This window comes from Pantherophis guttatus, chromosome 15 (assembly GCF_059756535.1).
Source record: "Pantherophis guttatus breed Tessera chromosome 15, ASM5975653v1, whole genome shotgun sequence".
NCBI classification, from domain to species: Eukaryota; Metazoa; Chordata; class Lepidosauria; order Squamata; family Colubridae; genus Pantherophis; species Pantherophis guttatus.
The window spans coordinates 3009162-3036773 of record NC_142077.1 but is presented as its reverse complement, the minus strand read 5'-3'; the positions used below and the strand labels follow the sequence as shown (position 1 = coordinate 3036773).

The 27612-nt window shown below is 47.0% G+C and overlaps 2 protein-coding genes across 6 annotated transcripts in view; both read left to right on the top strand.

Annotated features, from left to right (window-relative positions):
- The window catches only part of PLCH2 (phospholipase C eta 2), a 182161-nt gene extending 177212 nt beyond the window's left edge, over positions 1–4949 (top strand). For 3 of the 4 annotated variants that reach the window (XM_087879286.1, XM_087879287.1, XM_087879288.1), the window contains one exon: positions 1496–4949. In XM_087879286.1, coding sequence (XP_087735412.1) covers positions 1496–3153 — 1658 coding nt within the window. In that variant the 3' untranslated portion in view covers positions 3154–4949. The remainder of the gene's footprint in view (positions 1–1495) is intronic. The other variant, XM_087879289.1, reaches the window with a different exon arrangement.
- Positions 3096–26394, top strand: LOC117669562 (putative glutamate receptor). 2 transcript variants are annotated; one of them, XM_087879291.1, is made up of 12 exons: positions 3096–5839; positions 8730–8793; positions 9825–9922; positions 14278–14306; positions 15666–15728; positions 16674–16853; positions 17945–18171; positions 19499–19587; positions 21070–21287; positions 22551–22773; positions 23562–23809; positions 25260–26394. In XM_087879291.1, exons 3-12 carry the CDS (start codon positions 9856–9858, stop codon positions 25353–25355), a joined length of 1440 nt encoding a protein of 479 aa, XP_087735417.1. In that variant the 5' UTR covers positions 3096–5839; positions 8730–8793; positions 9825–9855; the 3' UTR covers positions 25356–26394. The 2 variants fall into 2 exon arrangements, with proteins under 2 accessions (XP_087735417.1, XP_087735416.1); XM_087879290.1 differs by having other exon boundaries at positions 3100–5839; positions 8727–8793.
- The last annotated feature ends 1218 nt before the right edge of the window (positions 26395–27612 follow it).

Below are 27612 nucleotides of genomic sequence, written 5' to 3'. Positions count from 1 at the left end.
GCTGACATAAGGAGAAGAGGGGGCAGCTGGCAAGAGGACGCTTGACATTTCACCTACTTATTTTCCTTGAAGATAATATCCCCTAGGAGATGAGATGGGAGGGGGGACATTCCTGGGAGCTTAAGTAGTAGATATGGGGAGAGTGATTTGGAAGAAGGCCAATGAGACGCAGAGAATTGGGGAACGGAAAGGGAAGGTTTGGGGTCAGGAAGTCAGAGCTGGCTATGCCACGATCGGGGACAGATTGTCGTGCTTAATAAAATGAAAGATTTCTTCAAAGACTATCTGTTTGGAAATGCAATTTATTTTATTTGAGACGACATCGAAACCTGACGCTGAATCCTAGTGTTGTAGGTTGCAAAATCCATACATTCCCCCGAGACCGGCAGTCTTCACACGACCTAGTTAAAATAAAATGGAGAGATTACTTAAGAAGTTTAGGAAGACTAACAGGGAAAAAAAAAAAAAAAGGAGAGGCACTAAGCTTGTCGATCAGAAAGGTCGGCAGTTCTCCGGTTCGAATCCCTAATACAGACTGGATGACCTCCAAGGTCCTGTTACTGTTAAATCCTACCCGAATCGTCCCGCCGAACTTTAAGTTGGCAGGGCTGGGAACAGCCAAGTTGCCCTGCAGCGTTTCCTGTCTACGCCAAGCCCTGCAAATCCTTTCAACGTATTTACACGTAGCGTATTTATTTTTTGTAATCTTCTTCTTTACATATTTGTTTTATATTACGAGTTTCAGGCCGGGTGCTTGAAAGTTAATCTCTTTTCAATATTTTGTGATAGTTTTTTTTTAAAAAAAAAAACCCTCCAAAGTATATTATCTTTCCAAAGTACGTTATTTTACCTTATCTTTCTTTTAAAAAAAAACAAAAAAAACCCCAAAGTATAGTATCTTCTCAAATATTAATTTTGAAGTATTAATATTTTCTCGTTAAATATCCACTCCTTGATGTAATAGCCACGCGGTTATGCAACTTTATAGGATCCGACGATTTGATTCTGTGCGATCAAGTCGCTTTCCATTCTTAATGACTGCACAGATAGATTATTCCCCCCCTCTACGGTGTTTGGTGTATGGTGGGTATGGTGTATGGTGTGTATGGTGGGATGTGATGAGAGAATTGGCCCGTTGCCCCTTTGTGTGTGCCAAGATAAGAGCTGAGCACGACTGCCTTTACCTAGAGATGGTTGGGTTTGGCAAGTATGCCTTAAAGCGGGACACCCTTTTCAACTCGTAACTCAAAACATGGGACAACAAGGGTGTGCAACAGTAGTGTGTTGCTACCGGTTTGCCCCGGATCAGGTAGCGGTAACGGTGGCGGCAGGATGCTCCGGCAACCCTCCCTGGGGGCTTCTGCGCAGAAGCGTCGGACGAGCGAACCGGTAGCAAACTAAATTGAAACCCACTACTGCTGTGCTAGCGATCTTCTTTGAGAACTTCTTGGGCGTTCCCTCATTCATGGATTTCTTCTCCTTCTTCCTCCTCCAGATGTCCACCAATTCTCCATGCACCGGTCGGCCCCTTCCTTATGCAGCCTGCAGACCATCCACGAAGAGCCCTTCGTCGCCAACGAGAACCAGCCTTCCCGCAGTTCCTGCTCCCTTCTGCCCGCCTGCCCCGCCAGCGACCCCAAAGAAGACTCCGCGCCTCGTCTTTTCCAGGAAGCCTTTCCAGATGGACGCAACCGCCACCCTGGGCATCTCGAGAGAACTTCTCGTTGGCAGCACCACGCGAGTTCGGAGAAGATGCTTCTTGCTCCCAGCGTCTCAGAAGAGGAAGAAGGGATGGGAAGCACCAAAAAAGGAGAAGGGTGGACAAGAGCTCCTTGCCACGGAGGTCTTCCCCATTCTCAAGGGCAGCAAAACCACACGTCGGACAATTGTGGGCTCCCCCTGGCTGGAAATAGCCAGAAGAAGACAGACGGGTTGGTTCAACAGATGACAAGCGATGAGAAGAACAGAGTTGGACCACCAAACCAATGCGAAAGGGACAACAGCAGCACCACGCCGACTCCACTCCACGCAACTCCCAAAGGAACTGTCGCAGTCCCCGTGCCACCGATCGTTGTGAGGAGACCGAAGGATGAAGGATACCAACGGTGTGACCACGGAGTCTCTCCGAAGCATCCTGACAACTGTTCTCCTGCGCCGGAGGTTTATTGGGACGCCACGGTCCACGACCGGATCTGGAGCAAGCTTGATTTCAGCACCCACAGAGACAGCATGTCCTCTTCTTCCAGCATGTCTTCCAACGATACCGTCATAGACCTCTCCTTGCCCAACCTTGCCCGGAAGAGCCTCCCCGACCTTGGTGCTCATAAGACCTCGGATGTCGTCGTCCCCCAGAGAAGAATTGTCAGGCCCTGGTCCGCGAACGCTGCCTCTGGACGCGAAGTCCCCACGGTGACCAAGAGCAAATCCAACCCCAACTTGAGGTTGGATCAACCCGTGGAAGACGACTTGCGCCCGAGGCCGCTCGGCTTCTCCTCGGTCTCCAGGAGGCACACCTGGAACCGCTTGTACGTGGAGAGCCTCAAGCGGCCGTGCCTCAAGTCCGAAGAGCAGAAGAACCTCGATCCCAACCCCGTGAAGTCCAAAAGCCTTGGAGACCTCACCTCGGACGACATCACGTCCACTTCGGAGAGCAAGTACCGGAGCATCCGCCGAAGTTTCGCCACCCGTTCGGCGAGGGGGGTCCAGCACCATCGCGGGGCCTTCAAGACTTCGGGAAGATGTCCGGACGGGTTGACCGAGCGCCTGAAGAAGCTCACTTTCTTCCAGCAGGAGAACGACATCACTTCCCCCACTTGTCTGGACCCTCCCAAGGCTGAAGAGGAAAAAGAGGAAGAAGAAGAAGAAGAAGAAGAGGAAGAGACCATCCTGCTCCGAAGGTCTTCTTCTCGGAGTCAAAGCAGGGTGAGGTACATCGCCAACCGAGCCAGGCAAGCTCAAGAAAGGCAGAAGCTCAAAAGTTTGGCCTTGAACAAGGGGAGTCCCATCGAAGAGCGGGGCATCCCCGAAGGAGCCTGCTGTTTCCCGGGGGGCCCTTACTCGGACCCGGCTTCCCCTGGCTTGTTTACATCCCAACTCAAGAACCCGACGGGCTCGGACCCCGACACCGACGTCGTCTTTACCTTCAAACTCTGACGGTGGGAAGGGCTGAACCAGAATCGATGTTTACATTGCTGTCGGAGCAAAACCCAACAGTCCCCCTTTCCCTGGTTTTCTTTAAAATTTATATATGCCTAGTGCAGAAAACCCTCGTTCAATGAGGGAGGACACTCCTCCTCCTCCTCCTCCTCTCCATAAACCCCACTACCTTCTAGTACTGATGATGTTACCTAGTTGGGTAATGGAACATCTGAAAGAAAATCACCAAGCTCAGAGAGTACCAAGGACTCCACATTCTTCCTCCTCCTCCTCCTCTTCCTCCTCCTTCATCGTCCTCCTCTTCCTCCCCCTCTTCCTCCTCCTTCCTCCTCCTTCACCATCCTCCTCTTCCTCCTCCACCTTCCTCCTCCTTTCTCCTTTCTCCTCCTCCTCCTCCTTCTCCTCATTCCTCCTCCTCCTCTTCCTCTTCCACCAACTTCTGGTGGCAGGCCGTTCCACTGGTTAATTGCCTTCACCGCTAGGAAGTTCCCCCTTAGTTCTAAGTTGCTTCTCTCCTTGATTAGTTTCCATCCGTTGCTGCTTCTCCTGCCCTCAGGGGCTTTGGAGAATAGCTTGACTCCCTCTTCTTTGGGGCAGCCCCTGAGATATTGGAAGAGTGCTATCGTGTCTCCCCTGGTCCTTCTTTTCATCAGACTAGACCTACCCAATTCCAGCAACCGTCTTTGTGGCTCTTCTCTGCCCTCTTTCTAGAGTCTCCACATCTTTTCAGATATTTCATCTTAACAATTTGGATGGGTCAAGTTGGATTCTTCCAGTAATCTGGAGTTCCTAAGAACAACCAAAGAGGTTATTGGTAATATTCCTCCTGGAATAATGCAAATTTACCGAGCTGGATCATAAGATCTGCCTTGGGCAAGGGGTTAGACTAGAAGTCCTCCAAGGCCCCAATTCTAGTCCAGTGATTCTCCCTCCCTTCCCTTCTACCATCTGCACTGTCACTTCCGTTTCATTTTTTTAGGAGAAACAAATCTAGGTAATCAGTTACCTAGTGGGACAGCCAGGAACAGCGGAAAGCAGCTAGGGAATAGGGGACAAATTTCTCTCTTTTAGAAACCAAAGTTTCTTTCCCCCACCATTTTCAGATTATTATTATTATTAAAAAAAAAAAAAAACAAGTTTGCACAAAAATTTGCATGCGTTCCTGTGTGCGTTTCTATAAATGGATGCATTTTGGTACTCCGTTTTTTCCTAAGATAAACCGTTGTTGCTTTGATGTTTGCGAGTCGAACGTCTCCTTCGAAAGTTTGACTAAGGGGTGGGTGAAGGTTGAGGCAGCAAGAATAACCAGTGAGATTCTTCGTTCTTAGTTCATAATCACCAAAGATGGTTCCCCCCACCCCACCCCCGGAAATACCTTTCTGGATGTTTATTGCTTGTCTATTTTGCACTTATATTTTTTTAAATAAAATCAATGCTTTAAAAGAACATTAGAAACCGATGAACTCTGCTCGGAGTTAAACCGGAGATTAAACTCCTCCTTCAACCTATTTGCTTGACTCCCCCTTGCCTAATTAATGTATTATAATTAATCCCAATTTTTTCCCCCCCAAAATAAGATTTAAAAAATCAAGAGATTATATTAAAAGATCGTATAAATTGAATTTTATTTTTTAGCTCTTGTTAACGTGTGGTCGGAGAGTACGAAATAGGCCGAGGGATGGATTTTATTTGTCGTCGTTTAGTTGGTTTCTTCTTTCTAAACTGCAAATAATTTAAAATCTATTTGTAAAACCACTTGACGCAACTCCAAAAAATAAAGATTATTTAACCTACCTGCCTTGGGGTGCTTTGTCCGCAGTTCCAAGCAAATATCAGAAGTTTATGGTTTTAATATTCATACTGCTTGTCTGTCTTCTAAATCAGAGGTGGGAAAACATGGCCCTTCTATTGGGTGCTGTACTCAGAATTACTCTGTGAGTACTCACACTCTGCGTAACTGAGGTTTGCTTTCAGAATAAACCCGGGTTTATTTTCCATTAAAGCATCTTAGTTTAAGAGACCAGCTGGTGGTGACGTTTGATGACATTAAGCTGCGTGCATTGATGGCTTCTGTAGAACGTCATGTCTAAGTGACGTATATAAGGGGCACATACCCTGTTTCCCCGAAAATAAGACCCAACTGGAAAATAAGTCCTAGGATGATTTTTCAGAATGTTTGTAATATAAGCCCTAACCCCCAAAATAAGCCCCAGTTAAGATTGTCAGCCAAATGGGTGCATTTAGTACCGTATTTCCCCCCCAAAATAAGACCTAACCAGAAAATAAGCCCTAATGCGTCTTTTGGAACAAAAATTAATATAAGACCCGGTCTTATTTTCAGGGAAACACGGTAGACCTGAGTTCTTTTGAGGTTGAGTATCTTCTCTGGTTACCTTCTATTCAACTTGAGTTCAGGTCAGGAGTCTAAAGGAAGAAGCAGCAGAAGAAGAAGAAGGAGAAGGAGAAGGAGAAGCTCATCCAAGGAGCACCTCCAAGGAGCACCACCAGAGACGAGATCATGACCTGGAAGACAGTCCCACTTTGGAGAAAGCCGATGGTTGACAAGAACCAAGACTTCTTGACTTATCTTCTCCCTTCCATCCAGATCCACGAAGAGTGCGTTTCCATCTACGGATGTTTCCTGCTGCATCCTGTCACCTCCTAATTCAATCAGCGGACGCTGGTAAGTACTAACGTATTAATCTACGTCAAATTGAATTGTTGCAACGAGGGAAGGGCAGGTAGGAAGAGAATGACGAGTAGGTTGGGAGGACCTCAAGTGATTAAGATCACCAGAGGTCTGGGAGGGGGAAAACGTCCACTCTCGGATTGAATGATGGCTTCTATTAACTGGGTTTTATCGCTGGGTCGCTTCCGACTAACAAGTTTCTTTAGTCAGCTCCATGGGGTTAAGGTCTGGGCTCTTCCTAGGCATGGAATAGGATTATTTATTTATTTATTTATTGGTTCAATTTATATGTCGCCCTTCTCCGGAGACTCAGGGCGGCTTACAATGCGTTAAGCAATAGCCTTCATACTTTTGTATATACCTGCTTAGTAGGGCTTTCGCCACCCCCCCCTAAACGGTGTTCTTTTTTATACAAAGTCAGCTTATTGCCCCCACAATCCGGGTCCTCATTTTACCTACCTCGAAAGGATGGAAGGCTGAGTCAACCTTGAGCCTGGTGAGATTTGAACTCGCAGTAATTGCAGGCAGCTGGTGCTACTTAACAGCACTGTAGTCTGCTGCGCCACCCAGGCTCTTGAAACTCCAAAAAAAAAAAAAAAAAAAGCGGTGTTATTAGCCATCAAATCTCAAAAATACAACTTTTCCCAAAAGGTTCCCCACAATTTTGGCCACCACTGTAGTAGCTTTGCTCACTTCGGATCCAAATGAGCTTCAGGATCAAAATGGAAAGTTTTGCTCTGGGCTCCAACTCACCTTGCCGATTGGTTTCTTTGGAATTCTTCCCTTTTTGGCTTTTTTTCCAACCTCTCCCCAAAAAAAAAAAAAAAACCCTCTGTTCCTGAACTCGAAAATCGCGGCCACTTCTGCCACAACCCTCCAATGTCCTTAAAGTCTTGGAAGAATCTTGCCAACTGCAAAAAATGTATGATGTCTCATCCAGCATTGTCCCTGCCATAAAGCTTCTCTCATTAATATTCCCCAGGCACCAGCTCACCATTTAACATCACCCTGAAAGGATTTTTTTTTTCTCTTCTCCCCAAAGTGTGTGTGTGTGTGGGTGTATTGTTGTTGTTGTTGTTGTTTTTTGTCCCATACATAAAGACAGAAAGAAGGCCTCGATTCTCGATTATTCCCTCTTCCCTCTCGAAATTTACCTCTTGTACGTGCCTTTAAATTTGACCCCTGCCCACCCTGAGTTTACGCATTTTCAAAGGAATTCGTCTTTTTTTCTTTCTTTTTTTTTTTTGGTCACGGAGACTTAATAAATAAAATGAATAATAAATTAATAAATTAATAATTTTATTGTCATTGTACATGTATACACAGTATAACATATTATATATATATATATTTGTTTTCTGAGGTTTTCGCGGGTGTTTGTAAGTAGATCTTTGGTTATTCGGGTTTTCTCCCTCGTAAAATTGGAAGAGTCTTGGCGACGTTTCAACGAAGTCTCATTCGTCATCTTCAGGTTGGTGTTTTCGGCTTCGTGCTTCTAGGAGCAATGTGTGTGATCGCAGCTGTTTCTTCCTTTTAACTGCCCCCACCCCCACTGGCACTTCACACCCCCACTGGCAGTTAAAAGGAAGAAACAGCTGCGATCACACACATTGCTCCTAGAAGCACGAAGCCGAAAACCCAACACACATAACAATCCCCAAACACCCACCCACCCACCACAAATCCCCCACCCCTAAACCACCCAAACATCCACACAACAGACCAAGTCATGCTGTCCAACAGCTCACTGATGGTGGCCCTTTAGTTCATTGTTGAGTGCAATTATAGCTCTGGAATAAAAAAAAACTATTCAGAAGACGTGCGGTCCGAGTTTTAATTGTTCGTATCTTCTGCCAGAAGGCAACAGTCCAAAAAGATTGTAAGCAGGATGGGTAGAGTCCTTGAGAATGTTGTGCAACTTTCTCAAATGGCGAGATTCGAAGATGTCATCCATCCCCCAGAGGCGGCCCATTTGCCAACTTCCAGTGGGATCAGAAGGCCAGTTTTTTTCTGTCCCCAGCCTCCAGAGCCTCTCTAGGAGTCTGGGGAGGGCAAAAACAGCCTTCCCCATCCCCCAGAGGCCCCCCATTGGCCAGAAACGGCCCCTTTGCCAACTTCCGGTGGGATTAGAAGGCCAGTTTTTTTGCTGTCCCCAGCCTCCAGAGCCTCTCTAGGAGTCTGGGGAGGGCGAAAACAGCCTTCCCCATCCCCCAGAGGCCCCCCATTGCCAGAAACGGCCCGTTTGCCAACTTCCGGTGGGATCAGAAGGCCAGTTTTTTTGCTGTCCCCAGCCTCCAGAGCCTCTCTAGGAGTCTGGGGAGGGCGAAAACGGCCTTCCCCGCCCCCCAGGAAGCCCTCCGGAGGCCGAAAATGGTCCGTTTTCACATAGAATTATGGGTGTGGGCATGGACGTGTGCGATCCCCCTGTGCCCCCCCCCTTCTGGCATGTGATGGCAAAAAAGTTAGCCATCACTGGTCTAGGGTCTCCTGTTTGAGTAGGGGTCTGGACTAGAAGGCGTCCGAGGCCCCTTCCAACTCTATTCTGATTGAATGAATGAATGAATGAATGAATGAATGAATGAATGAAAGAAAGAAATGGTATGGGGTCTCCTGCCTTGAGCAAAGGGGTGGGGTCAGACTCGAAGACCTCCGAGGTCCCCCTTCCATCTCTTGTTATTCCCGTTATGGGAAGGGCGCCCAACATTTTCATCCGCTTCGGCAGAGGAGAACGCACCGCTACCTCCTTCCAGCGGAGAACGGGGGAACAATACTTCCCCTCTTGAAATTTCCCCGGCCTTCCCCCCACCCCCACCCACCCCCCAACTCCTCCTCTCCCAAATTGGACCGTGAGGCTGATTGATGCAGTCATTTTTCTCCAAAGCAGCTCATCAGCGCCAGCCGGCTGCAGATCAAGAGCTCTCCTCCCTCGGCTGAAGGTGCCACCAACGGTAAGAGAGAACTTTTCTCCCCTCTCTCTCTCTCTTCTCCTGGAAAAACCTTCTCTCCTTCCACCTTTCCACCATTTTTGCAATGCACTTTCCAAGGTCAGTTTCCCCACATCCTCCCCCCAAAAAAATACCCCGCCTGGGAAGGGACAGGGAAGCGCGATCGAATAAAACTTCAGGGGGCTAGAATTTCTTTTCCATTTTTTGGCTCCGAGCAAAAAAAGTTTGCATCAAGGTCACTAGAAAAAAAATTTCCAGGGACAGGGCAAAAGAGAAGTTGTAAATGGCGAGGGTTTTTTTTTGCTGAAATCGTCCCGTTTTCCTGATATATATTTATCTTTCTTTTTTTTTAATTAAAGGAATTCCAAAAGCAAAGGAAAAAGGATAGCCAATAGTTTGTTTCTGTCTTTGCTTTGGTTGTTTAGTTAGTTCAAAACCAAGAAAAGAAAGGAAAGGAAAGAGAGAAGGAAAGGAAGGAGAAAGAAGGGAAGGGAAGGGAAGTAAGAAGGGAAGGAAGGAAAGGAAGGAGAAAGAAGGGAAGGGAAGGGAAGTAAGAAAGGAAGTAAGGGAAGGGACGAAAGGAAAGGGAGAAGGAAAGGAAGAAGGGAAGGGAAGAAAGGAAAGGGAGAAGGAAAGGAAGGAGAAAGAAGGGAAGTGAAGTAGGAGAGGGAGAGGAAAGGAGAGGAGAGGGAGAAGGAAGGAAAGGGAAGTAAGAAAGGAAGGGAACAAAGGAAAGGGAGAAGGAAAGGAAGGAGAAAGAAGGGAAGGGAAGGAAAGGGAAGAAAGGAAAGGGAGAGGGAAGAGAAGGAAGGAGAAAGAAGGGAAGGGAAGGGAAGGAAGGAAAGGGAGAAAGAAAGGAAGGGAAGGAAAGAAAGGGAAGGAAAGGAAAATTATTCATTTTCAGATCCATTCGGATCAGCTGCTATCTTAGGAGCGAGGAATGGCGCAACAAGTGTAAATCTACTGTAAATCAGTATCCTCTTAATCCTGTTAATTAATCGTGTGATTTATTTTATTTTATTTTCTCTCCACAGAGTTCCCTCCGCTAGAAAATCCTGCCCCGTAATGGGTAAAGCTTTCGGCTTCATTTTTTGCGCTACGTTCCTTTTGCTCGGACAACCTAAATGGACAGGTGAGAAAGAAAGAAAGAAAGGGGGGAAAAAACCCCTGAATTTTATCCCCCTTCGCACAACGCTAGAGTCCCACATCCCCCTTCCTCGAATTATTCTCAATATTTGGAAAAGTACTTTTAAGGCCACGACCTGCGTGTTATATTTTCAGGTTAATGTAGAAAGAAGGGAACGCTTCCTACGTCTTAAATCGTCTTGAATAAATCTTAAAATGCCTTAAATTGCCTGACTGGGTAGCTCAAGTGGCTAAGACGCTGAGCTTGTCGATCCGAAAGGTCGGCAGTTCGGCGGTTCGAATCCCTAGTCCGGATCTCCTGTGTGATCAGGGTTGGACTAGTTGATCTCCAAGGTCCCTCCCAACTCCGTTACTGTTATTATTATTAAATAAAGAAGTAAACACCCCCATTCACAGATAACAAAGGTATCCATTCATTTATTTTTAAAAAAGACGTCGACTTTGTGAAAAAGAAATAACGGCTTAACGTTTTAATTAAATTAATTAAATTAAATTAAATTAATTAATTTTAACGGCTTAATCAAATTAATTAAATTGATTGTCTTCTCCTTAGATCCATTTCTAACAGGTGTCAAAACCTCATCCGTCTATTAAGTAACCCCCAAATCTGAGCTCTCCCCGGGCTCGGCGAGATAAACGCTTCCAATCTTTTCCCGTCTCTGCAAAAACTTTAGAAGATGCATTTCTTTTTTTTTTTTGAGGCACTCCAAAAAAAAAGGGTGGAAATCTGCAAAAGAGATAATAATACGGTTTGAAAATATTTGAACGAAGGGACTTTTGGTCTCACGAATGGCGGAGTTTTGGTTTAGGATTATTTTAATTCTTTCAATTTAAGAGCAGGTTTCAATTCGCTGGCAGAGAATTTTTTTTCTCGTCGAGCGTTTTGTGTTGGTTCGAGCAAAAAAAAAAAACCCCAAAAAATCCGCTTTCTGCAGCAGCTTGAATGTGAGCAAACACGAATAAACCCAAATTCTTTGGGTTTGATGTCAGCTAAGGCTCGCCTTTAGCTTAACTTCCCCTTGTTCTCCAGGGGCCTTTCTTCTCCACCTCTCAGAGTGGGCTTCAACGAGAACCTGAAAAGTTTTGTTCCAGGCCATGGAGTCCCAAAATGGGGAAACAAGCAACTTTCCTGTTTGAGGGGACTTTGCCAAGGATCAGGGAAGTGTTTGCCCAAATCACTGCCACGTACCTTGGTCTTATTCTAGATTTAAGTCATGTTTTTCCCCTGGTCACTTAGGTCTGTCAAAGGTTCCTTCCTTCCTTCCTTCCTTCCTTCCTGTTTCTCTTTCTCTCCTTTCTTCCTTCTTTCCTCCTTTTTCCTGTTCTCATCATCCTTCCTTCCTTCCTTCCATCCATCCATCCTTTTTTCTTTCTTCCTTATCCCCTCTCTCTTCCTCCCTCCCTTCCTCTTCTACCTCTACCTCTCTTCTATCCTTCCATCCTTCCTCTCCCCCTCCCTTCTCTTTCATTTTTCCTTCCTTCCTTTCTTTCTTTTCCTTCTTTCCTCCATTTTCCTCTTCTCATCTTCCTTCCTTCCTTCCTGTTTTCTTTCTCTTCCTTCTTTCCTCCATTTTCCTGTCCTCGGTCTTCCTTCCTCTCCCCCTCCCTTCTCCTTCATTTTTCCTTCCTTCCTTCCTGTTTCTTTCTTTTCCTTTCCTCCATTTTCCTGTTCTCATCTTCCTTCCTTACTTACTTACTTACTGTTTCCCTTCTCTTCCTTCTTTCCTCCATTTTCCTGTTCTCATCTTCCTTCCTTCCTGTTTTCTTTCTCTTCCTTCTTTCCTTCATTTTCCTGTTCTCTCCTTCCTTCCTTCCTTTCCTTTTTCCCATTCTCATACTTCTTCCTTCCCTCCCACCCACCCACCTACCTTCCCACCTTCCCACCCACTACCTACCTACCTACCCACCCATATCAAGTAAAGAGTATATTTATGTTTGTTTTATGTTTGTTTTATTAACTTATTATTATTAATAATAATAATAATTTTTAAATATGTGGCATCACCCAATGATTTCAGGATTCAAAGCGAGTGAAAAGGATATTGCCCATCCAGTTAGGTATTATAATAATAATACAGAGAGCCCTTGTCTTAACAACTGCTTGTTTAATGACTGTTTCGAAGTTACAACAGCCCCTGAAAAAAAGTGACTTGCGACCATGTTTCACACTTATGACCGTTGCAGCCTCCCCCTGGTCCCGTGATCAAAAATTCAGACTCTCAGCAACTGATTTACATTTATGACCATCGCAGTGCCCAGTCATCACGTGATCCCGTTTTGCGACCTTCTGACAAGCAAAGTCAAGGTGGGGGGAAGCCAGATTCACTTAGCGACCTGTGACTAACTTAACAGCCGGAGTGACTCCCTTAGCGAACGTGGCAAAAAAGGGCGTAAAATGAAGCAAAACTCACTTAACAACTGTCTTGCTCCATTGCGTCTCCATTGCGGTCCTAAGTCGAGGAATACCTGTATAGATACAGGTTGCAAAAATCAGTATTCTTGTTTTGTTTTTCCCAGTGCTTATTTTTCAGCCTTTGGGGCCCTGTTTCTTCCCAGCGCTCCTTAAGAGCTCGAAAATAAATGCCAGATTCGGGTGCCGAACAATTGCTCCCGTGGAGAACTCCCGGGGGCCGTTACGGTTGCTGATTATTTACGGCCCTTTTTTCAAGAGCTGGTCTTTTATTTATTTTTTTCCCCCCCCCAATGGCCCTCGGGGGCATCTTTTACAATTCCTGTCCCAGGCTGGCTGTTGAAGGTGCCAAAATCTTCAATGGTCCCCCTTGTTTCCTTCCACCGGTCCAGCACAGGGCCGTCCAAAAGGAGGCCAAGGGAAGTCCTGCTGGCTCGAACAGCGGCTCTTGAAAAGAAGACAAGGGGCGTCTTTGGACTGGTCTCCAGCTCCCATGGAGAGCTGCAACCGGGCTGGAGAGGGGGAGGAAAGCCCTTTATAGCCGGATAATTCAAGAGTTCGGCTCCAGACAGCAGAGGCAAAATGGATGGACATTTCTTAAAAGCCAGAGAGGAAAAAAAAAAAAAAAATTCCACTGGCTGAAGTTCTGGAACGTTCCGCTCTCCGCAACCTTTGATTTTCCTGGACTAAAAGAAGGGCGTTGATTGTCAAGAGTCCCAGCCAAGCAGAAACCTGCAAAATTTCAAGGCCATTTGGGTGCGGTGATGTCCCCCAACGTCTAGGGTGGTAGGACAGTTCAGTCGGGGGTGAGATTCTAGCAGTTCGGTTCGGACCGGTTCGGGCGAATCGGTAGCTCCCGAAGCGTGCAATCACCGAACCGATTGTTAAACCAGTAGGATCCCACCACTGAAGGACGAACCGACTTCTAGGGTGAAGGACAGATCAGTGAAGGACGAACCAACGTCTACGGCCATGATGGCGAACCTATGGCACGTGTGCCACAGGTGGCACTCGTAGCCGTATCTGTGGGAACGCGAGCCTTGCCCTAGCTCAGCTCTAGCACGCATGTGCGTGCTGGCCAGCTGATTTTCGGACCTTCTGGGCCCACTGGAAGTCAATAAATGGACCGTTTCCAGCCTCTGGAGGGCCTCTGGGGGAATGGGGAGGCTGTTTTTGCCCTCCCCAGGCTCCAGGGAAGCCTCTGGAGCCTGGGAAGGGCGGAAAAAGGGCCTACCGGGCCCACCAGTAACCTTTTTGCCGTCGCGTGACAAAAGCGAGGGGAATTTGGGGGGGGTCACACATGCATGCATGGGGGGCGGGGCAGGGGGCATTGAACTCTGGGTGTGGGCACGAGCCCCAGATTTGTGTTGCTAAGCGAGGCAGCCGTTAAGTGAATGTTGTCCCATTTTTACAACCTTTCTCACCACCATCATTGACCGAATCATTGCAGTGGTTAAGGTAGCCACACCGTCGTAAAGCGAATCCAGTTTCCCCGTCAACCTGGCTCGTCAGGAGGTCTCAAAATGGGATCGCGTGACCCGGCGACCGTCATAAATATGAGCCGGTTGCTAAGCAGTGCTTCGCTTAACAACTGTGCCAAGAAAGATTGTAAAAAAAGGGGGGAGGGGAATTCCTTTTAAAAACATCTTGCTTAACGACGGAAATTTTGGGTTCAATTGTGGCCGTAAGTTGAGGACTACCTACTGTATGTATGTAGTTTTTTTAAAAAAAAAACTGTCAATTTTTGGTTAATCTCTAGCTGAGATTATTTGCTGCTGAATGAGACAGAGGCAATTCAGCTATCTCCAAGGCAATTTATGGACGAAAACGTGTCTGTTTTGTAGTTTTTCAGCGGTTAAAAAGGAAAAAGTGTAAAACTGCAGCTGTTTATAGCAAAATAATATTTTTTCCTTCCTTCCTGTATTTTTCAGACGCCAGTGAAGGGGATTTCGGCCAAAAGGTCGGTATCCATTTTTCAAGTGGTGGAATTCAAATTTTTTTTACTACCGGTGCTGTGGGCATGGCTTGGTGGGTGTGGTGTGGCTTGGCGGGCGTGGCAGGGGAAGGATACTGCAAAATCCCCATTGCCACCTCACTTCTGGGGCCAGTCAGAGGTGGTATTTGCTGGTTCTCCGAACTACTCAAAATTTCCGCTACCAGTTCGCCAGAACCTGCTGAATTTCACCCCTGCATTTTCCTCAACGTACTGACACAACCTATATCTTCTGATGGGTGGGGAAAAAAAGACACATCTGCTTCCACAATTGGTGTACACACACACACACACACACACACACACACACACAAGTGCATCCCTGAAAACACAAATTACTCAGGGAGAATTAAGAATGAACGGTTTTATCAAACCCTCGCAAGACGTCACGCATAGAGTGACTCGGCTGAGTTGGGCAGCTATAGAAATGGAAGAAATTAATAAAAAGGATATACGTAAATATTTCAGCTTTTCCCAGCCGGTTTCTAGAAACGAGAAAAATAAGAAATCTCCAAATATTGAATTGACAGAACTGTAACTCTTAGTAGGACTCTGCGGCGTTTAAGCCGGATATGGGCTAATCTCTGGTTATTAAGCAATTGATTGGCGAACGATTTGTCTGAAATTATATAAGGTTTCTTGCTTGAGCAGGGGGCTGGACTAGAAGACCTCCAAGGTCCCTTCCAACCAGGGGTGGGATCCAGCCGGTTCAGACCGGTTCGGGTGAGCCGGATGCTAATTTTACATCTGGTTTGCCGAACCGGTAGTCTCAAGGACTGGCTGGCCCCGCCCGCCCCTCTCAGTCTCCATGTGGCTCGTTTTGGATGTGAGATAAGTGCAGGGCCTCCGCGGAGGCTCCTGGAGGGCGAAAAACGGATCTCCCAGAAGTTCCGGAAGTCCGAAAACAGGCCCTTTTCCGGCCTCTGGAGGGCCTCCGGAGCCTGGGGAGGCCGTTTTTGCCCTCCCGGAGGCTCGAGAAAAGATTGTAATTTTGGGGATTGTAATCTAGGTCAATCGAGGGGTGAAAGGACATTTTCTGGAGTTGGAACGCTCCAGGCTCGAGGTCAGAGGTGAGACCAGGTGCTTTCCTGAGCCGTTAAGCGCGCAGCTGGAAATAAATTCCCTGGAAACCTCTGTCCTTCGCACAAGAGTTCTGTAGGGAAAACACATCCCGAAAATAGAATTGTAGTTTGTAGGTCACCCAACATATAAGGTTTCAATTTTATTGCTAATGCCAACACAACTCTTAGTCATACTGCACTGTGTGCTATTGTCTTTCCTTTTTTTTAATACGCCGCTAATTTTCTGAAATGTTTTCGTCCGCAGAACAGTGTCTCTCTCGGGGCAGGGGGCAAAGATGTACCAATGATCTCCGTGACAACTATTCTGGTAAGGAAGGGTGTTGGCTGGCCAAACAGCCCAGAATCCCTGGAGTTGGGGTTACGATATTCATATACATGCAGGCCTCGACTTACGACCACAACGGACGTCCCAATTTCCATCGCTAAGCGAGACATTTCTTAAGTGAATTTTGCCCTGTTTTTATGACCTCTTTCACCACCGGCAGTTAAGTTGGTCACACACACACACGGTCCTTCTTGATTTCGCTGGTCAGATGGTCGTAAAAAGGGACACTGCAACCGTCATAAATACGAGTCCGTTGTCCAGCGTCCGAATGTAACTCATGCGACCACAGGGAGGGCTGTCGGGGCCCTTGGCACAAAAAACCGTTCCTGATTCACTTTTTTCAGTGCTGTCGTAACTTCCAACAGTCACTAAGTGAACTGTTGAAAGTCAAGGACTACCTGTATTGAAATAAGAGGTCCTCAGCTTAAGCCGCTGTCTGGTTGCAACTGAAGGAGACGGTCTTCTGATTATTGGGGTTTCTCCAATCTTTTCGGACACTTTCGGTGGCTCCGAAATTCGACGTAGAAGGGAAGTTCAGAAATATTCATAAAATCCACGAAGTGGGGGAGGCAGGGATGGGGCGTCACTTTTCGCACCCGGGCGATGGAAAGGGCTGTGTCAACACTGAAGCTGTCCTGACTGAGGCCATCATGGAGGCTTCAGCGTTGCCACAATGGCGATGAAGGACAGGGAGGGTGGAATAGAGATAGCTGGGGTTTTGTAGGCAAAGCAAAAATAGATTCCCCTGAGACCCAAGGTCGTTCTTTTAGGTGGATGAAGAGAGGAGGAACAACGTTACCAGGCAACCAGACAGCCCCTTGATTGGACCATGGGACCGATTGTTTGGGGAAAAAAAGGAGGGGGGAACTTTTACTTTTAATGCAGTGAAATTTCCCTTGCTTTGACCCTCCCCCACCCCCACCCCAGGAAGACCCTTACGTGATGGCCGGGGGTCCGGAGTTAGAAGGCTACTGCATCGACCTGTTGGAAAAGCTGTCGGAAATGCTTCATTTCAAGTACAAAGTCAGCATTGTGAAGGACGGGAAATACGGAATTCTCGGGTCCAACGGGAACTGGTCGGGCATGATCGGAGAAGTCGTGAGGAAGGTAAGGTTTTTCTGGAAGGGGGGGCTCGTCAAACGGGGAGATTGACACACACACACACACACACACACACACACACAGAGGTGTCAAAAGTACGTGACCTTCACACGACCAATTTGGCAATGAAAGTTCCCAACCGACATAGTTAAGATCGATAGCCATTATATTAGCCAGAATCCTGAGCTAATATATAGATAGCCAGGATTCCTGGACTATGGGAGACCTTGTATCGCCAAGGGGAAGAAAAAAAAAAATAGAGGCAGACCTCGGCTGAACAAGGGTTCGTTTAGTGACCGTTCAAAGTGACAACGGGCCCCCGCTACAAAGTGATGTGCGTCGCTGAGGGAGACATTTGTTAAGTGAGTTCTGACCCATTTTTACAACCATGGTTGTTAAGTGAATCGCTGCCAGACGTTAAGTTAGGAAATAACCCTGGTCGTTAAGCGAATCGGGCTTCCCCCAATTGACTTGGCTGGTCGGAAGGTCGCCGAAGGGGATCACGTGATCCCCTCAGGATGCTGCGAGTCAGTTGCCAAGCTTGTGAATGTGAATCACATGACTACGGGGCTGCTGCACCGGTCATAAGTGTGAAACAACGATCCTAAGTCCCTTTTTTTCAGTGCCGTCGTAACTTTGAACGGTCACTAAACAAACTGTTGTAAGTGGAGGACTACCTGTAACGGCCAAAGTCTTGCAAATCTTCCTCCCCTCCTTTCGCTCCTGTGAATCAGGGAGGTGTCCTCCCTGAGTCACTTCTGAGTGTTATCTTGCAATTCTGGACCTCACAAACGTTTCATCCCCCTTTCGGCTTCTAGACTTCACTCCTTCCCTTCTTCTGCCAAGGCCTTCTTCCTTCCTCTCCCTTCTATCTGTTTTTCTTTTAATGACCCCGTAATTCCTTGCGGGGTGGAATCTGGGCAACTGAATGGAGCCGAGTGTTTACTGGCCGGATGCCTTTCTTGTCACCAGAGCGGAGTTTTTTTTCTCCAGCAGATATATTCTCATTGTGCCCAGAGAGAGATAAATTTCTGCCTCTACCTAGGATCGAACTCCCGGGATGCCCTCAACCCCATCCCCCCTTCTTCTTCTCTCAGGAGGCTGACCTGGCCGTAGCTCCCTTGACCATCACGTCGGTCAGAGAAGACGCGGTGGACTTCACCCAGCCATTCCTGCACACCGGCATCGGCATCCTGCTTGAGAAGGAAGCAGCCCTGGAGGAACCTTCCCTCTTCCACTTCCTGACCCCTTTCACCAAGGAGACCTGGGGCGGCATCCTCCTGGCTTACCTGCTCTCCAGTCTGTGTCTCTTCTTGGCTGGAAGGTCAGTAACCATTACCCGCCTCCCTCTTGGTTGAAAAAGAGGCGATTTCAAAGGCCCCCCCCCGCCCCCAGGACCGGCCAGGAACCAGGTGATTCCTTTGCTTAATTTGAAGGGCAGGCGGGACCCAGAAATGCGATCAAATTCGTGGGAGAATGACAATAGAATAGAGCAGTGTTGGCTAACCTTTTTGCCGTCGCGTGCCAAAAGCAGGGGGGAGCGCACTCATAATTCGATGCGTCCCACGCGCATGCACATGCGACTCTCCCCGTAGGCCCATTGTTCGCCCTCCCCAGGCTCCAGAAGCTTTCTTGGCGCCTGGGGAGGGTTAAAACAGCCTTCCCTACCCCTCCGGAGGCCCTCTGGAGGCCGAAAATGGCACATTTCCTGACTTCCGATAGGCCCGGAAGACCCGAAAATCAGCTAATTGGCGCGTGCATGCGCGCTGGAACTAAGCTAAGGCAAAACTCACGTGCTCCACCTGTGGCACGTGTGCCCTAGGTTCGCCATGACGGGAATAGAGGATGACAATAGAAAAAGGACAATAGAATACAGGACTTCCTGTCCTCAAATAAATTTTATCAACGGGAAGCAGAGAGAGAGAAAGAGAGCAAACAATGAGTAAGCGTCAGCCAGAATGAAAAAAAAACACCTCTTTCTGTTGGAAATTTGGGAGGTGACATCCGTTCGATAGTAGTGGATCTCAGGGAAAAGGCGAAAGCTTGGTGGGAATCGGAACCGTTTGGGATGGGACGCCACCAGGAAATCCCGGGGCTGTGTGGGATTTGTAGAACGTGGCATGAAATAGTTAAGTTTGCTTTATTGATTAGCCCTCGGGCCGTATCAAAAGGGCAGAGCTCCAGACGCAAATTATTACGACTAAAACCTGGTAAAAAAAAAAAAAAAACAATTTAAAATGGAATTGGATAAAATCACAATTTAAAATGAATTTACGGAATAAATTCATGGAATAAATAAATTCCATAAATGGAATAAGTTTATTCCATTTATGGAATAAAACAGGTTGGCTTAAAATGAAACTGCAATGAAAGTAACAGTAATTTTAATATATATAGATAAATACAATAGGATAAAGTTGAATTTTAAAAAAATAAATAAACCGCAGAAAAGGGGAAAAAAATCACTTTCTTAAGCCTGGCAAGGCAATGGCGCTGAGTTCCCCTTGTCTTGGGTTGTTTGTGCCTCGGTTTAAACTGTGTTCCTGAGCATGTGCAAAGGGCTCAGCTTGGGGGACCCCAGATATCCCTATCCCCTAACTCCCCGGCCTCCAGCAGAAAGCGCGAAGGTCTTTTGCTTTGCTTCTTCACAGAATGAGCCCTTCGGAATGGAATGGCCAAGAGAATGACTTCACTTTCCTAAACAGCCTCTGGTTCAGTGCTGGAGCGCTCACCCTGCAAGGTAGGCTCTAAAAATTGAAAGCTGCGACTCGGCAAGATCTGAATTATCGCTCCTTTTTTTGGCCCAAATCGAAGGCAGCTGCTAGTCAGCCTCGGCTGATCTCCAAAAAACAACAACAGGGTTTGGATCTGCTTCGTGTCAGCCTCGTTTCCCCCCTGGGGAAACTGTAATTAATTAGAGGTGAATGGATCTTGTTTTCCATGGTGTATACTCTCAAAGAAAGAAAACCCGGAGTATATATTCTAAGAAACGTTTTATTATAAAAGTAAAAAAACTAGCTAACTACATCTTACCGGCAGTCTTATCACACAGACGGACAAAGGAAAATCTGGAAGTTAGAAAAGTAAGAAAGAATGTAGACATGCGCAGTAGTCCAACATCTCACAAGACCAGTCTTATCTCTACTACAAATAAGTTCCCTGGCAAACTACCATACTGTTCAGAATGGAAGCTCAGCTGGCAAACACTTAAACGCAGTGACACTTCGGACTTGGGAAAGGAGACCACCAGGAGATCACAGGAAGGGGGAGGGGAAGCAAGCTGCGACTCTTGTGGGAATCTTTTAAGCCCTGCTAGTTGAGTGAGATCTTGGGGAGGGTTGTTGATGGGATGGGAGAAAGAAAACATACGGTACAGTTTTGGGAAAAAGTCGCAAAAAAGTAGTCCTTGACTTCACAAGAATTCATTTAGTGACCATTCCATGTTACAACAGCACTGTGGGGGGGGGGAACTAACTTAGGCGCTTTTTCCAGAAAGGGGTGGGGTTTATGAGGAGGAGGAGGAGGAGGAGGTGAACGACTGTGGGGTCCTTGGTGCTCTCTGAGCTCGCATGTTTCCTTGCCGACGTCTCGTGACCCAACTAGGGTACATCATCAGTGCTAGAAGGGAGTGGGGTTTATGGGGAAGAGGAGGAGGGGGAGAACTGTGGGATCCTTGGTGCTCCCTGAGCTCGGTTTTTTTTTCTTGCCGACGTTTCGTGACCCAATCTAGGTAACGTCTTCAGTAGCCCTGATGAAGCTCAGAGAGCACCAAGGACCCCAAAGTCGTCGTCCTCCTCTTCGTCCCCCCTCTCCTCCTCCTAGTGTCAGACTGTGGTGCTATCTCAAAATTAAATGAATTTCCAAACTGCCAATCTTTAAGGAAATCTTTCTTTAATTGAGCTCAGCCACCGGATCAGGACAAGACTGACCTTTTGCCTCCCAATCCCTCCCTTTCCGATCCCCAAAACTCTGCTTCTCATTGGCTGTCTTCCAAGTCATTCTTCAGACTTCTTTTCCTCGTCATTTCCCAGGAATGTGCCCCCTCCCCTCATTTCCACGACAACCGGGCTTCAAAGGGATTTAGCAGGCAAAAGTTTCAGAGTTTATCTTTCGCTCTCCTCTGCTCTCTCTCTATGCCAGCGTTGCAACGCTGACACCTAGCACTGATGACATTACCTACAACCAAATTCCTCTCTTCCTTTTCTCCTTTTTTCCCGCACAGGCACCATTCCTCAGCCCAGATCCCTTTCCGTACGGGTCATCTCTGCCATCTGGTGGCTGTTTGGCATCGTGGTGCTGGCGGCCTACATCGCCGGCTTCAGCTTCGTTTTGGAGTCGGCCGCGGACCACATCTCCATCCAGAACTTCGAAGACCTGGTCAAACAAAGGCAGCTGGAATTCGGGACCATGGAAGGCTCCTCCACGCTCCAATATTTCAAGGTGAGCCCAGTTGGATCCACACACGTGCCCGGAAGTGGGATCTCCTCGTTTGGCCGCGGGATTCGCACAGATCCACTTTAGCGCCTAAAAGAAGAGGGAAGGTGGGTTTCTTTCAGCGTTCTCGGGATTTGTCACAAAGCCAAAAGCAGCTTTCTCCGGCGCTGAGCGGCCCAGAATTCCCCAGCTCCCAGGGAATTGAGTTGCCGGGGGGGGGGCAGATTAAATCACTCGTGGTTTATTTAGTTAGAAAATTTATATAACCGCCTACTAGCTCTCAGCCAGTCTAGGAGGCTTACAAAACAATAAAAACACAGTACATAATTTTTTAAAAAAAACATTAAAAAACAAAAAATTATAACCCCCACCCCACCCCCCTTCCACCCACCTACCCCCCGGTGACAAACCCCGGTAGGTTTGGTGTGGAAAAGGTACCACCAGGGCTCTTGAGAGAGAGAGAGAGGTGATGGATGGATGGATGGATGGATGGATGGGAGAGAGAGAGAGAGAGAGAGAGAGATTGATTAGAGAGAGAGAGATGATGGATGGATGGATGAATGGATGGATGGATGGGTGGGAGATAGATAGATAGATAGATAGATAGATAGATAGATAGATAGATAGATAAATATATACACATACATATATATTATAGAGAGAGAGATGATGGAGGGAGGGAGGGAGGGATGGATGGGAGATAGAGAGATGAGAGATGGATGGATGAGAGATATAGATAGACAGACAAGACAGATATAGATTAAAGAGATGATGGATGGATGGATGGATGGATGGATGGATGGATGGATGGATGGGTGGGAGATAGAGATGAGAGATGGATGGAAGAGAGATAGTTAGCTAGCTATGTAGGTAGGTAGATAGATAGATGATAGATAGATAGATAGAGTAGATAGATAGATGATAGATAGATAGATAGATAGATAGATAGATAGATAGATAGATAGATATTATAGAGAGAGATGATGGACGGACGGACAGACAGACAGACAGACAGATAGATAGAAAAATGGATGGATGGATGGATGATAGAGATGATAGACAGACAGATATAGATTTATAGAGAGATGATGGGTGAATGGATGGATGGATGGATGGATAGAGAGAGAGAGATGAGAGATGGATGGATGAGAGATATAGACAGGCAGACAGATATAGATTATAGAGAGAGATGCCTGCCTTTGCATGCCTAAAAACGGACCTTCGTCCCGCCAGGAGACCAAGCTTCAGCCCCTCTGCTTGTGCCCACAGAATTCCAAGAGCCCAGTCCAGCAGCTGGTTTACGAATCCATGGTCAAAAAGGAATCCGTTCTGTCCAAGAGCTACCAGGAAGCCATTCAGCGAGTGCTGGATTCCAATTACGCCTTCATCGGAGAATCCATTTCGCAAGATCTCGCCGTGGCCAGGCATTGCAACTTAATCCGGTCTCCGGAAGTTCTGGGCCCCCGAGGTTTTGGCATCGCCACCCCAAAAGGTAAAGAGAGTGAGTGGTGGGGGGGGGAGTCGCCCCCTTAAATGACACCCCCTGGTTGAGCAATCGAGGTTAAAATAGATCATCCTAGACCAGCGTTTCTCAACTTTGGAAACTTTTACGATGGGTGGAGCCGACAGATCGAGGGGGCAGCTTCGTTGGCTTCGGAGGAAAATGGGGAGGAGTAGGGCCAGTCAGGATTGGGATGGCTTGTAGGCAGGGAGGAAGGGGGGGCAGGATGTCTAAGGGAGGCTAAGTAGTGAATGGCGATGAGCAAGGACCAACCCCTCCTGATCCCCGAGCACGGAGAGTGGAGAGAAGGCGAGAACAGCGTAGACTAACCCAGCTACTTGGGAGGAGAGTGCCCAACCCCTCTTCACAAGGCACATTTGGGGACTGAGACTTAAGGAGACGCTGTGGGGAGGGGAACAAACGCTGAATTCAGGGAGTGTTGACCTTTGAACTTGCCTGGATTCCTCGCACTCTTTCTGGATTTCTGGATTATAACGGCCTTGGCTCCTTTGATTCCTGGACTCCTCGACTTGCCCTGCTGGATTTCTTGCTTTGCAGCCATAGAGCTCACAGCGTTGGGCTGGACTATTTTGCAGCCAGAGGCTGCTTGAGGTTTGTACGCCTGTGTGTGTCATCACTTTGCTCTGGGACTTGCCAGCAACGTGGGAACGTTTGGGGAAATTTGGAGCAATCAAGGGGCGGTTTGAAGTGCCAACTACCTGTGTTGCCTCTGTGCCATTCCCCGGGTCCGTTAAATTGTTCCCTTTCTCTCTCTTTAGGATCCCCCTGGACCAACAAACTTTCCGTGGCCATCCTGAGACTCGGCGAATCCGGAGAGCTGGACTATCTCCGCAACAAATGGTGGGAGAGCAGCTGTTCTCACGAAGACCACGACAAATGGAGTCCTCTGAAGCCCCAAACTCTGAGGGGGATTTTCCTCTTCCTGGCGCTGGGTCTCGTCTCCGGAATGCTGGTGGCCGCGCTCGAGCTGTCCAAGCGAAGCCGTCGCACGGCCCAACACGAGAAGGTGAGCTGGCTTCCGTTTCTCCCATGCTAGCACACACAGATGGTGGCGGGGGGGGGGAATCGTGATGGAGAACGCCCGAATCCAAGCACTTGAATAACGCACAGGTAGTCCTCAGCTTACGACCGCAACTGAGCTCAACATTTCTATCCCTAAGCGAGGCAGTTACGTGAATTTGGCTCCGTTATACGACCTTTCTCTCCCCAGTTGTTAAACGTGGTTGTGAAGTGAATCTGGCTTCCCCGTCGACTTGGCTTGTCAGAAGGTCACAAAAGCGGATAATGTGACCCTCCCCCCCTCCCAGGACACTTCAACTGTCATAAGTAGATGCCAGTTGCCAAGCGTTTGATCACATGACCGTGGGGATGTTGCGATGGTCGCAAGTGTGAAAAACGGTCCTAGGTCATTTTTTCCCCCAGTGCCGTTGTAACTTTGAACGGCCACTAAACGAACTCTTGTAAGCTGTAAATGGGCAGCACCAAAGCTGTAAATGTTGTAAACTGTAAATGGGCAGCATTTGTAAGCTGTAAATGTTGTAAGCTGTAAATGGGCAGCATTTGTAAGCTGTAAATGTTGTAAGCTGTAAATGGGCAGCATTTGTAAGCTGTAAATGTTGTAAGCTGTTAATGGGCAGCATTTGTAAGCTGTAAATGTTGTAAGCTGTAAATGGGCAGCATTTGTAAGCTGTAAATGTTGTAAGCTGTAAATGGGCAGCATTTGTAAGCTGTAAATGTTGCAAGCTGTAAATGGGCAGCATTTGTAAGCTGTAAATGTTGTAAGCTGTTAATGGGCAGCACCAAAGCTGTAAATGTTGCAAGCTGTAAACGGGCATTTTGCAGTCAGTGATTTGTTTTTTTTCAATCAATCAATCAGAATAGAGCTGGAAAAGAGACCTTGGAGGTCTTCTAGTCCAACCCCCTACTCAATTAGGAGACCGTAGACCGTTTCAATCAATCAGAATAGAGCCGGAAGGGACTTTGGAGATCTTCTAGTCCAGCCCCCTGCTCAAGCTGAAGACCCTAGACCATTTCAGACATGTGGCTGTCCAGCCTCTTCTTAAAAACCTCCGCTGATGGAGCACCCGCAACATCTGGTGGCAAGAGGTTCCACTGGCTAACTGTTATCCTAATGAGGAAGCTCCTCCTTAATTCCCGATTGCTTCTCTCCTGAATTCCTTTCCATCCATTCTTTCTCTTCCTGCCTTCTGGTGCTTTGGAGAAGAAGTGGGACACCCCCCCCCCAACTCTTCTTTGGGGCAGCCCCTCAAATCCTGGAAGACCGCTGTCATGTCCCGTCCCCCATTTTCTCTAGACTGGCCCTCCCCAATGCCAATCAAATTTATTCGATGGGCTTTGCCGTCCCGCTGCAGAAGGAAAGGACCTCCGATCCTGTCCCTTTTTAACCTCCTTTCCCCCCCACCCCCACTTTCTCCCCCCTCTTTTGTCGACCTCAGAGATCCTGCTGTTCCGTCTTCACCGCGGAGCTGAGCCAGCGGTTCCAGGCACGAGAAAACAAGAGGCAGGAAAACGCAGAAAAATCCAAGGCGTGAGAAGAAACAGGGCGGCCAAATTTTCAACGAACTATATATTTTTTTTTTTTCCTCCTCCCGTCTTTTTCCTTTCTTCCCCCCTCCCCCCTTTTCCTCCTATGCATTCTGGTTTTTTTTTTCTCCCCCCAGTAATCATTTTTTTTTTATAATACTTAAGAGTTTTTTGGGGCCACATCTGGGCAAAAAAAAAAAAAGACGACAAAAAAAAAAAACCTAGCGTAGTTTCTCGCTGCTAAGGCAAAAAAATAAATCCTAGAGCCCCTTTTTTTTTTCTCGTTAAGACAACCGGATTGTCAGCTAACCCTGGTTTCGGCATCTTTTAACACTATCTAACAATCTAACCTGGTTTTGTCCGGGGTGTGTGTGTGTGGAGGGGGCTGGCGTGGCTCGCCGTCCCACGTAAAGAGAAGGCAGGGAGCGTCTCAGTCCGTAGGGATTGAGAGAAGAAGGGAGCGCCCACCGAGAGCCAAACCTTGAGCTTTGTGATCCGCAAGTTTCTAGTCCTCAAGAGCTTCAGAAAAAACAAATGTGGAGAGGCGGTGTGCCCGAGATGGGAATGGTGACTTTTCTAGATTAAATTTCTCGACAGTCGGGGAAAAAAAATGTAAAAACTTGCCTAATTTGTGAGGGGAGATACTTTTTTTTGGCCCGAGATTTTAATAAATTAGCATAAATTTACATAAACACCTCCTAAAAGGGGTCCTTCGCTAACAGCAGAAAACCTAAAAGGGGATAGAGATTCCGGGGGGGGGGTGAGAAGTTGGAAGATGACATGACCCCCTCCCCTTAAAAATGGCTGCCACCCCCACACACACACACACACTGCAAAAGGAAGCGGGTCTCATTTTTTTTTTTCAAAGTTCAAGGAAAGATCCATACAATTCTCCCAGGGCGAATGGAACGTCTCCCGGATGGGGGGGAAAAAAAGCCCTCCCTGCAAGGCAGGACAGCGAAAAGACGACACTTGGCAAGCAACAGCACAGGATCGGTGGGGGCGTCTAGGAGTTACACGACTAAATAAAAGAATGTTGTGACAAAATGGTCTTATTTTTTTTTTAATACCTGCCACTCGCCAACTTCTTCACCGGAGACGGGGGAGGGGGCATTTTGGACCGTGGAAAGCTCATCTGTTGTGACGCCCATAGTAGCAGGGCAGCCTGGTTTATGACGGTCCAGCGAGAAAGCTGTTAAGGGATGTAAGCAGGTTGATCTGGCCGGAGAAGAGTGAATCTGAGATGGATGTCCTCCCAAGCCAACTTTCCCACCCGAGAAGTGAGTAACTCTCGTGTTCTTTTTCTAACTGATAGTAGACTAGGAAGGCGCCAGCATCCTTGGGAGGTTAAAAGTCACTCTCCCTGGGACTCGGGTGCGAACCAGGAAGGCTTCCAACTCTGGTCCTCAAAACTATATGGTGAAGTACGGCTTAGCCGTTAAGGAGGTACATAGAGGTAAGGTAGGCAGGCAGGCAGATATGGATGGATAGATGGATGGATAGAGATAGATGATAGATAGATTAGATGCTAGGTGAGAGATAGATAATAGAAATAGGTGATAGGTGATATGAGATGAATAGATATGGATAGATAATAGATTAGATGATAGGTGATAGATAGATAGATAGATAGATAGATAGATAGATAGATAGATAGATAGATATAGATAGATAGATAATGCTAGGTGAGAGGATCATAGATATAGGTGATAGGTGATATGAGATGGATAGATAGATATGCTAGGTGAGAGATAGATAAGAGATAGATGATAGGTGATATGAGATGGATTAGATATGGATGGATAGGGATAGATAATAAATTAGATGATAGGTTATAGATATAGATAGATAGATGATAGATAGATAGATAGATAGATATGCTAGGTGAGAGATAGGATCATAGATATAGGTGATAGGTGATATGAGATGGATTAGATATGGATGGATAGGGATAGATAATAAATTAGATGATAGGTGATAGATAGATAGATAGATAGATGATAGATAGATAGATATGCTAGGTGAGAGATAGGATCATAGATATAGGTGATAGGGGATATGAGATGGATAGATAGGGATAGATAGGGATAGGTAATAGATTAGATGATAGGTGAGAGATAGATAGATAGATAGATATGCTAGGTGAGAGATAGATAATAAGAGATAGGTGATATGAGATGGATGGATAGATAGGGATGGATAGGGATAGATGATAGATTAGGTGATAGGTGATAGAGATAGCATGCTAGGTGGTAGATAGATTGA

Excerpts from the sequence above, each read along its gene's own strand:
- LOC117669562 (XM_087879291.1), top strand. The coding sequence starts at position 9,856 with ATGGGTAAAGCTTTCGGCTTCATTTTTTGCGCTACGTTCCTTTTGCTC. Across the intron at positions 16,854-17,944 it reads TCGGAGAAGTCGTGAGGAAG|GAGGCTGACCTGGCCGTAGC; the intron begins GTAAGGTTTTTC and ends TTCTTCTCTCAG. Across the intron at positions 19,588-21,069 it reads TGGAGCGCTCACCCTGCAAG|GCACCATTCCTCAGCCCAGA; the intron begins GTAGGCTCTAAA and ends TTTCCCGCACAG.